General features: G+C 42.2%; 1 protein-coding gene and 1 long non-coding RNA gene across 3 annotated transcripts in view; one reads left to right on the forward strand and one right to left on the reverse strand.

Annotated features, from left to right (window-relative positions):
* Positions 1-7083, forward strand: part of LOC126094479 (trinucleotide repeat-containing gene 18 protein) — a 71211-nt gene extending 64128 nt beyond the window's left edge. For both annotated transcript variants that reach the window (XM_049908873.1, XM_049908872.1), the window contains exon 4: positions 5384-7083. Coding sequence is in view for 1 of the 2 variants with exons in the window: in XM_049908872.1 (XP_049764829.1) it covers positions 5384-5490 (107 nt within the window). In the remaining variant the exon portion in view is untranslated. The remainder of the gene's footprint in view (positions 1-5383) is intronic.
* Positions 1357-5370, reverse strand: LOC126094480 (uncharacterized). Its single transcript, XR_007521842.1, has 2 exons — positions 3087-5370; positions 1357-3054 (listed from the first exon to the last, which is right to left on the reverse strand). It is a non-coding gene; the product is annotated as an uncharacterized LOC126094480 (long non-coding RNA).
* Positions 7084-10328: the final 3245 nt, after the last annotated feature.

Genomic DNA, 10328 nt, shown 5'->3' on the forward strand with positions numbered 1-10328 from the left:
GTTTCCCTTGTCTAAAAGTTCAGGCTAAGCTGAACTGTTCACTGGCAGGTCTTGCGAGTTTCATTTTCTGTAGATGTTTATTGCAGCTGTGGGTGCCTGTGATCATACACCATTTCCTCCTTTCATACAGTATATATTAAGTCCTTAATGTCATCCCGCATATGATCGTCTGCTCTTTAATATCTGCTGGTAGCTATTTTAGTTACTATTAATAATAACCATTATTTTATTTTGCATAGAAATTTTGTTCTGCACAGTTTCACACTTTAGACCATATATTTAGTAAAACTGACGTATTTTCACCCCTTCTGTAAAGGCGTCAGCACTTCTGCTTCAGTTACGAAAACCTCAGTTTCAGCATGGCTAGAAAAGTGAATAACTCCTGGTAAATAAAACTGATGACTTTTTCAGTCCAAGAAAAGTGTAGTTTTTTGATAAAATTCTCTTCTGGAGAAACAAACACGAAATAAACGGACCTTTAAACTGAATGCGGCCGCTTTCCTTCCTCATTCTTATACAACAGGAGCTTGTGTTCTCTCCGAAACAGTCGTCGACGGGAGGTAAATCGTGTCCGCCTGACCAGTTCACAGTAATGAAGGCGGCAGTAAACTCGCTCCTCTTGCTTCGTGGATCAGAAAAGCCCTACTCTGAAAGAGAAATAGTCCCTTCTGTCCGAAGTTCCGCAGATATTCTCAAGTTGCTTCTCGCGCTTTTGATTTGGTCGTTTAAGATATTTGTTTTCTGCCCCACTTAGCGCTTGAGGAAGTAGGTCAGGTCAAACGAAAGCGACGCTTCTCTCCATCGTACCTATCATCTCAAATTTCCTTATGCCGCATCGTCCAGAAATAGTAGCCCTGTGAACTTAATATGACAAGTCTTGCGAAACTTGCAGTTGGGTACGTGTACCGGGGTTTCGATATGCACACAAAACTACAAAATCGTTTTGGTAGCAAGCTTAAAGGATTTTGAATACTGGAACTTCCTTGCAGATTTAAATCGTGTGCTAGATAGAAACTCGAACTCGGGATCTTTAACTCTTGCGGGCAAGGGTTATCTCGACTGAGTTACCTAAGCGCGACTCAACGACTCGCCCGCACTGCGTTACTTCCCGCCCCCCCCCCCCCCCCTCCTCCGACCTTGCAATCTTCACCGAAGTTCTACGATATGCCCGCACTGACCCATCATTTGAGGATCGGCTTAACATACAATAGCCTTCAGTTCGGGAAAAATCAACAAGAATGCCAATAATGAAATCTCGTAGGTTTAGCAACTGCATCATAATTTGTTAATTTAAAACTTGTCTTGAGATACGAGATGGATTATAAACAAATACTAGCAGTATTTTTGAGCAGTTCATGACACATGCTCGGGTCGAAGCAACACTGAGATTACGATTTACACTTCGGCCTTAAATGTACCGTTGTCCTTGAAGATGCTTAGTACGCTCAACAAACAAGATTTGTCGCTTCGTTAAAGAGCACACTGGTCGCTGTACCCCTGACTACCATGGCAGTGAAATGGTGTATGTGTGTACGTATTAGTCGGCTACACGGAATCAGCACAGTGTGCTGAATCGCCATGGAGACATAATCGCAGAAAGCACCGGTAATCTTTGGGTGTGCACATGACACTGTAAATGAAGTCTCCCGATTTGTTGATACAAACAGTGCTTGTAAAGAGGTAGCAACCAGCAGGGGCTGAAGACAATTATCACATCTTGTCATCGACAAACCCAGTAAATCCTCACTGTAGGTGAATTCAAGTTCATCTCGTCCAGTTCCTGAGCGAATACTGTAAAGGGGGCTGCATAAAATTGAGATCTATAGATGGTTACCACGTAAAACCCTATTGCTTAAGACACACAAAGCAAAGCAGCAGTGGGCAAAACACTGATATAGGGCAGTGGGTGACAGGATGTATGTGGTTCTTTCCGACTAGTCACGAATTTGCCACAGTGCACCTATAGCCAATCGGACGTTTAACCTGCAGTGCGTGGAGGGTGCAGCTAAGGTCGGAGGAGTGGTTAAAAAAATGGAAATGACATACTTGAAATTTCGCCATTCTGCGGTAGACGTAAGTGGCAACATGTGCTGGATTTGAAGTATACCTTCAGGATCAAAATGTATGGGGTGTTTCCCGACATTTGCGATCACATCTACGTCGCTTAAGTGGTTTTTGGAAGTTAATAAGAATCAGCCGTTGTAGTCCAAAGCGATGCCCTTTTGCACGTGCTTACAGTATTTTATGCCGTTAGACGGCAATAAGATATGAAAAAAGTGTCAACCCGTGCGAGAACTGCGGAAATATAGTGCGCGATCTAGGGAATGTAGACACATCAGGAAAAATTGAGATCTGGGCCGTCCTGGAATCTTGCACGGATAGCCGAAGTGGCTACACTGACCGCTCGCAACAAGGGACAAATCCGGGTTAGTCCCGGCTCGGCAGATACGTTAATTTGCTCTGCAATATTCTGCAGCAGACGCTAAACCATAATCGCAATTTGCGAATTCATTCTTGCTCCACATACTGACCCGCAAACCTCTGACCAATGTGAATTCAAGCCAGAACCTACATTATTAATACGAAAGGCGTTCAATAAATAAATTTTTCTTTCTGAAAGCAACTAGGTTTTACTCAGGGTTAAAATACACCGTATTATTCCCCGATGTTCTGGCTACAAAACCATCTTTTTCAACGTAATCTCCGTTCAATACGCCGTCTTAAAAGGAGGGCCGGTATGCCCATATGGAACCACACTACTGGTCGACGTCGGTTCCAACGTCTTTCTGCATCAATAACCTGCCCACCATCCACGTACTGGTGCCGTGGAGTGCATTCTTCATTCTGATGGTTCTTCGTTGGTCTTTACGCTCTCCTGGTAGGCGCCGAGGAACCATGCGGCCACAAGTCTTTTAGTGCCGCAATTGGCGGACGTGTGTGGGAGCACTGCCAGCAGAGATGTCAGTTTCAGCAACGAGGTGTTCGTGATCCGTCGATCTTCCCTGAGTGTCAGCACTTTCCAAAACAGCAGGATTCACAGCAGGATTGCACGACCTTGTTGCGATGATGAAGCAGGATTGCACGACCTTGTTGCGATGATGAGACACCTTGCTCAACGACTCGCCTTACTTTTGTTCACTGTCAGGTCCCCGTGGACGTTCTGCAAGCGCCTATGAATATCTGCGATGTTTTGGTTTACCGCCAAAAAACATAGACACGTCTGCTTGGATCGGACCTCCATTGCAGACGCTATTTTGAAGGCAACGTATAGCATCCCTCCCCCCCCCCCCCCCCCTCCTTCAAACTTCATGGTTACTGGTAGAGAAAAAAATGTTGCTTTACTTATTGAACGCCCCTCGTGTTATTCAGTCACCTGAGCAACCAAGCTGCACTTAAGTGACCGTACTATTCAGCGGTGAAAGGAAAAAACCTAATCGTTCTTGCTACTGCCTACAGTGGTCCGGTTGCGTCTGTGAAAAATAATCGGAGAGGCAGTTCAGCTTTTCCTGGAGCATTGACTTGTCTGCGGCGGTCGAAGAGGGTCATCAAGTTGGAGCGATGCTCCGGAGTTGGCCATGTTGGGGACCTGAGCGGCGCATGGCAGAATTGGCGCCGAGATAACCCCCGACCCCTCAGCAGCAGAACACGCCGAAGCGACCACAGCCGACGCGTGCCAATTACGCAACATTCTCAGTCAACCCGCAGATATCGCACTTGGCGCCGGAATCGCATTCCTCGTCCCAGAATTCTGGCACCAGCTGGCCGTCATCTTTCATGAGGAAGTCAGTGTCCAAGCGATCTGATCACCGCAAACAGTCCTGGTTCTCTGTTCACCTACGTTTTTGTTCTTAGAGCATTATTTATCGACAGCTGATGGCGGCCTCTTCCAAATTCTTCCACGTCACATCTGTGCTATCACGTCAGCAACGTTCCAACATTTCTCACTGAGAAATCTCTTCCGGTGTCTTCCAGTCCCTCTTTCGTGTGTCAAATGAACCACCTCATTGCTCGACCTGCTGGGATCGTACAGCACTAAAGTCCACACCATTTGCCATTCAGCCCCGTAACTATTTTCAGGGTGTCTTTTATCGGCATTCCTCTCTCGTTAACCCCGTCCCTGAGTTTGATACCCAGGATCCGCCCCGCCATTTCTTTTTGCACACGATGTAAATGATGAGCACTCATTTTCAGTTGCTCTAGTTCTACTTACCGATCATGTAGGAGCTCTGAAACTAAAGTTTATATATTCGCTGAAGTCACCTAAAAGGTGACTTCAGAAAGTTTAATACCTATTGCCGAATTTCAGCCACCTCGACGCCAAATCGATACGTCCTGCTCCATCACTTCCATTGCCTATCGACTGAGTGGTACAAAGAACTACTTAGTGAACTCGTACAGTACAGCGGAATGCTGGCTTAAGATCTAGCTATCCTGATTCGTGTTTTACTTAGTGTATTACCACTTAAAGCTCTTTAAAGAAGACCACTACTGATTCCTTCCTGCTTTCCTTTGACCAAATGAGGCATAGGGCTCCTGTGATAGTAGTCGGTTTGTGTAGTTTTGGTTTTATTTGCTTCACTTGATTCCGCATTACGAGTCGTTATATGAAGATACTGATCATGAAACTATAGAGAAAGTAAATGACTTGAAAGTTCTTAGAAGACAATTGTAACAAGTTGCTCAATCCTCTTCAGCGATCAGTAACTAACACAAAAAAGTATCCTCCGTGTGATACAGGCAATACTGCAAATGGTGTTGTTATAACATTAGTATTACTGATACAGGATCCCGGTAAACACTATTGGGAAATTTGAGTATAATCTTAACTACTTTGTGTTGCTGGCGTCCATTACACATTTGCATTGGTCAGTTACACTTACGTTTCTTCTGTTTTCGTTGGCGGTGCAGTCATATTTATTCATCTGAACTTTCCATTTAAAGCTAATTTGAGGCTTCATACGTGGCATCCTTTAGACTAGGTACTTCCTCTGTGTGTTTTCATAACATCTCCTTCCATTTTCTGTTTTTGGTAGTAAACTTAAAAAATTTCTCTTTTCCAGGGTTCTACTCTTTCCCTTATCTTGTACTTCGTTTTCCTCCACTGATGCTGTAGATTGCTGCCTCGTTCTGTTTTCCTCCTGTCAATCCAACTTTCCTTTGTGTGCCTGTGTCTGTTTCCCTTATTGCCTAAAAATCTTCCCTCTTGTTTTATACATTAACGTTCCACTCTTGTATGTCATTTCTCTTTGCCTTCAGCATAGGAATTGAATCCACACACTATACCTCTACTGTGCTTTTTTTTTTCCTTTGCTGTCATCTCTGCTGTTCTACTTGGTTTCCTTGTGGGCTAACATTTACCACTGCATGTTCCTTTTGATTCCAGAGGACCGCCTGAGCAGCATTCTGGCAACACTACGAGCAAGCCGCCGTTGCAGACGTCCGATGGCCAGTCTGCTGCAGTGTCCCACACCGCAGGACTGCCAACCATAGTCCACCAGCTGCCAAGCCAGCCGACCAGAGTAGCCGTAGACCACACTGCAGTTGGGAACTTCGTCAAATGCGCCACCTGCTAACGGAAATTCGCAGTGACAGCATCGTCGAACAACCACGAGAAAGTCGCAGTGTTGGCGCGAGTGAGCTGTGAGAAGTGACAAGATTATACGAAACAGCGTCCTCTGTTTACAGTGTCATATTTATTCGCTTTCGTTGTACCGTTGTCAGCGTGATTCGTTCTGTGACCGGATCGCTTTATTTTTTATTTTTTTAAGCAGTCGATTACTGTATCGTCCTGAGAGCAGTGGTATGCGAGAGGACGTTTGGCTAAAGTGGTTGCAGTGTGTGATTGAAGCTGTAAATAAGACAATTGAGAACAGAAAGACTGATCGATTTTTTTCGCCCGCGAAACGAGTTTTAGTTTCGAAACTCTCGGCTGCTTCCGAGCTCTTGTAAATATTTCCACATCGAGAGAGAAGACAATCTGAAATGCTATTTGCATTAATTGTACATAGTGCTCAACAGATACGTGGATGTTGTACGAATTCATGAAGAGCTGTATACTATTGTATTGCTTTCATTTTTTTTTACTGAACTGATATGTATAGCAATCCCTCGATGTCAAGTCATATATAATGAATAACATTTTCGTAATTCACAGAAGCATATTTCCGTGTTCATGGATTGTTGTCTAACGTTTTATGTACAATCTTTCAATGAAAGAAAATAGTTTTAGAAGCTATTATGGAAGTTTTCATATTGAATATATAGCCTTCACAAACCATCTTTGAGGGTAATTTCTGTATTTTGTAGAATGATTTACTGCTCTGCCAGAAAATATTGTCTGAGAGGAAACATGTTAAATATTTAATTTCTGATATTTTTCCCTTCAGCTAGCAGCTTAGTTGCTTCAACATGGTAACGGGTAACAATGGCTAACATGTCCAATAACAGGGAAAATTATTCACATTTCTGTAGCAGCATCTTAGTGTTGCTTGTACTGTCTGTCATCTATTCTGGCCTTTATACAGCAATGTTACCTTGTCAAAAAATTTACAATAAGCAAAACCATTTTAAAGGAATCTATACATAGTCATAGCTTTGAACCTGGAAGCTACATTGTTAAACATGACTGAAATTGTCATTGTAAAAAGATGTGGTCAATGTATAAGTCATCAGGAGTAAATGTTTGGTTTTTATGATTGTATTTAATGTGAATCTGTGTTGTATGAGTCTCTGAGAGGAGCAGGTGGTACATGATCACATCAATTTTTAGTAAGTCATTAACTTTTGAGACTGATTACAGAGCATAATAATTATTGTTCCTGAATTAATAATCTGCTAAGTTCTACTTTTAATGCATGGCTATTGCCATTGCAGCTACATTTTCCTTTATTTTGCTTTTTCTATACAAAACCACACACATTATGCCCATTGTAAATACATAAACACGTGTTAATGGAAATTGGACAGAGATTATTATACAGCTGTATAGACACTTTGCAGAAAAATACATGTTCCTCTTTTGGTATGAAGTTTTCTGCTTCTGTATATACTTGGATTGCAGCTCAATAAATCAGGTGTTACAAATTATTGTTTCAGTTAATTTCTCACATCAACCCTCTATATTTCAGACAGTGCTGAATCATTGTTACAGTTACTGAATGAGCAGGTATTACAAGAGCTGCTGTTTACAGTAGTAGTGAGTATCTCCTGTGAATAACAGAACAAGAAGCTAGACTCATTCAGAGAAACTGTGTGCTTGCATGTGTGTACACTCACACACATGATCCCATGAATCCTAGGACAATGAAACATTAGTAAGATGATTATATTGTGGCTGCTCCAGTTTTAACTGACAGATCTGTAGGCTCAGCAGTGGAACCTCCATACTTTCGATGTACTGTAGGTACTTGCATTTTTCACATGAACGACGTACTCTATTAGCTATCAGTGATTGCTGTTTATTTTTTAGAGAGGAGAAAATGCCTCTATAATTTTATTTTTTGTAGGAGTTGGGGCAACAAGTCTCATCTATTAGTGAATTTTATGTCAGTTACTAAAAATGACAGAAGCCCAATTATCTATGTCGAAGCATTTTTGTTAGGCTTTACCATGACTTACTGATACAGAATGAAAGAAGTTTACAATTAAGTCACATTTATTTCTGCAACATATTTTGGAGGGTTCAACCTCCTGTGGATTAATAAGGCATGTTTGTGGTGTCAAGACTTTGGGGTAACCTTTGGCACTGTCTATTGGACAGGATGACAGAAATTGAGGGGGGGAGGGGAGGGAGGAGAAGAGAGAGAGTGAGAAATAAATAACATATAATACCCCACAGAAAAGACAAAAATCTGTTAAGTGACCAAGGAAACTAATTTATATGAAATGTTATTCATCATGACAATTGATTTATTCTATAAATCGTAGATGTAATTTGACATTTACATACAAAAATAGAACACACATTGATTTGAAACACACAAATATCAAAATCATGAAAGTACTAATGAAGCTGACCAATTCAGCATGAAGGATGGAACTCTCTGCATCACGCTTCCCCTTTCTGTGTGTAAATATTAATGTTACTAGAATGTTTCTATGTTGGGTGAAAAGAGTGTGAACCACAAAACTGTAATAGTATGGTACATGCATTAGGTAAACAGGTGCTGCTGCAGGTTGAAAGAACATGCTGCAGAGTGTGATAGAGCACCTGGAAAACTAACACGCTGAGCTGCAAAAAATGCCCACCATAAACAAATGCCTCATGAGTAGCCCCTGCTTGCCACCACTAATCTGCAAGTGTGTGACCTAGTGCACTCCTGGATGGGTTCAAATCATTGACTCCATTGCAATGGCCAGAATGTGGATGTATACTCCTATTTCTCTCCTCTCTCCATGTCATCCTTGCACTGACTTTCCTAATTGGGGTCCTGTAACAAACTACTTCCAAAATTTTCTCAAAGCTATCTACTTTCTCAGGAGCACCACAGAATATACACACTACCAGTGGACACACAGCAGGCTCTCTAGGCCAATAGCATGAATATATACAGACATGCAGTCTCTCTCCATAATATGGGCAAAATCACTCCCTGTAACATAGTGGCTTGCTGCCAAAAATTACAAACACCCATTGTACATTTTCTAAAGTGACTGATTTCCAATGACAATCTTTCTTTTTTTTCTGTGTGGGAAGTTGCTAGGTACTGCGGAACTAAAGAGCTAACAAAATACATTGGGTGTGCTGGTGACAGTGTCAAGTTCCAAACAGTGTGGGGCCATTTCAGAGTCTGAGGAGAAATGTTTTAAGAGCTGGACACATACACTTCAAAAAGGACTGTCAACATCTATCTTCCAGAGTTCTGGGAACCAGGGTGATGCAAAAAGTTTGTTGATGTGTGTACCTGCACCTCACCGCTCTTTGGAAACCATATATTTAGCATGCTCATGCTGCATCAGTTCTGGGTTGGGTCTGCACATGGCTCATATATGCCAAATCAGTGAATGACCAAAACTTCACACAAGATACACATGAAGTATAGTAAAGGTGGCAACACACACAACCAACAAAGAGTAACATATTTGATAATACACTTACATAAGTCATTATACAAAGAGTTTCTGTCTTATATTTAATATGTATCAATTATGACATGTAAATCTGGAGCCAAAGAGAGTAATCATTGAACATGGTGGTAATAGTGTTGTGTGAGTGTAAGTTAGTAACTTAGTCCTTGTATGTGATCGTAGGTCCCAACTGTCGGTATAGCAGCGTTTATAGATGCTTGCAAAGTACTTAATTGTAACAACACCTATAAAGAGAATATAGCATAGCTATAGCCGATCCTTATTTAAAGTAAACATGATTTATCCAGAATGAGATTTTTTGGCAGATTAAAACTATGTCGGACTGAGACTCGAACTCGCGACTTTTGCCTTTCGCGTGCAAGTGCTCTACCAATTGAGCTACCCAAGCATGGCGCGTGACCTGCCCTCACAACTTCAATTCTGCCAGTACCTCGCCTCCTACCTTCCAAACTTCACAGAAGCTCTTCTGCGAAACTTGCACAACTAGTACTCCTGGAAGAAAGGATATTGCGGAGAATGGCTTTGCCACAGCCTGGGGATGATTCCAGAATGAGATTTTCAATCTGCGGCGAAGTGTGCGTTGATGTGAAACTTGCCCTCGAAAGGCAAAGGTCCCGAGTTCGAGTCTCGGTCCGGCACACAGTCTTAATCTGCCAGGAAGTTTTAAACGTGATGTAGCCTAACTTGCTGAACAGAAGCTCAAGCAAAATACGATCGAATGTACTAAACAATACCTACCTGATTACCAACATACTTTTTAAGTCAACGACATACATGACGGTTCACACACGCTAATTCATCTGCTGAATAACCTGCGAACATCTCTTTAACCACACAGACCGACGACAAAAACAAAAGTCCGCAGCTCATGGTCTCGCGGTAGCGTTCTCGCTTCCCGAGCACGGGGTCCCGGGTTCGATTCCCGGCGGGGTCAGGGATTTTCTCTGCCTCGTGATGACGGGGTGTTGTGTGACGTCCTTAGGTTAGTTAGGTTTAAGTAGTTCTAAGTTCTAGGGGACTGATGACCATAGATGTTAAGTCCCATTGTGCTCAGAGCCATTTGAACCATTTTTTTGACAAACAAAACAAAAAAAAAAAAAAAAAACAGGTTTCACCTTAGACATTCATGAGGTGAGTGCATAGGATTTCATACACATCGTTGTATTGACGTGGACTCAAGAACGAGAGGTTACGTATCTTCCACAGATAAATACAACATTCGTCTGGTTGGTTTTTTCCAT

Source organism: Schistocerca cancellata, chromosome 8 (assembly GCF_023864275.1).
Source record: "Schistocerca cancellata isolate TAMUIC-IGC-003103 chromosome 8, iqSchCanc2.1, whole genome shotgun sequence".
Classification (NCBI taxonomy): Eukaryota; Metazoa; Arthropoda; class Insecta; order Orthoptera; family Acrididae; genus Schistocerca; species Schistocerca cancellata.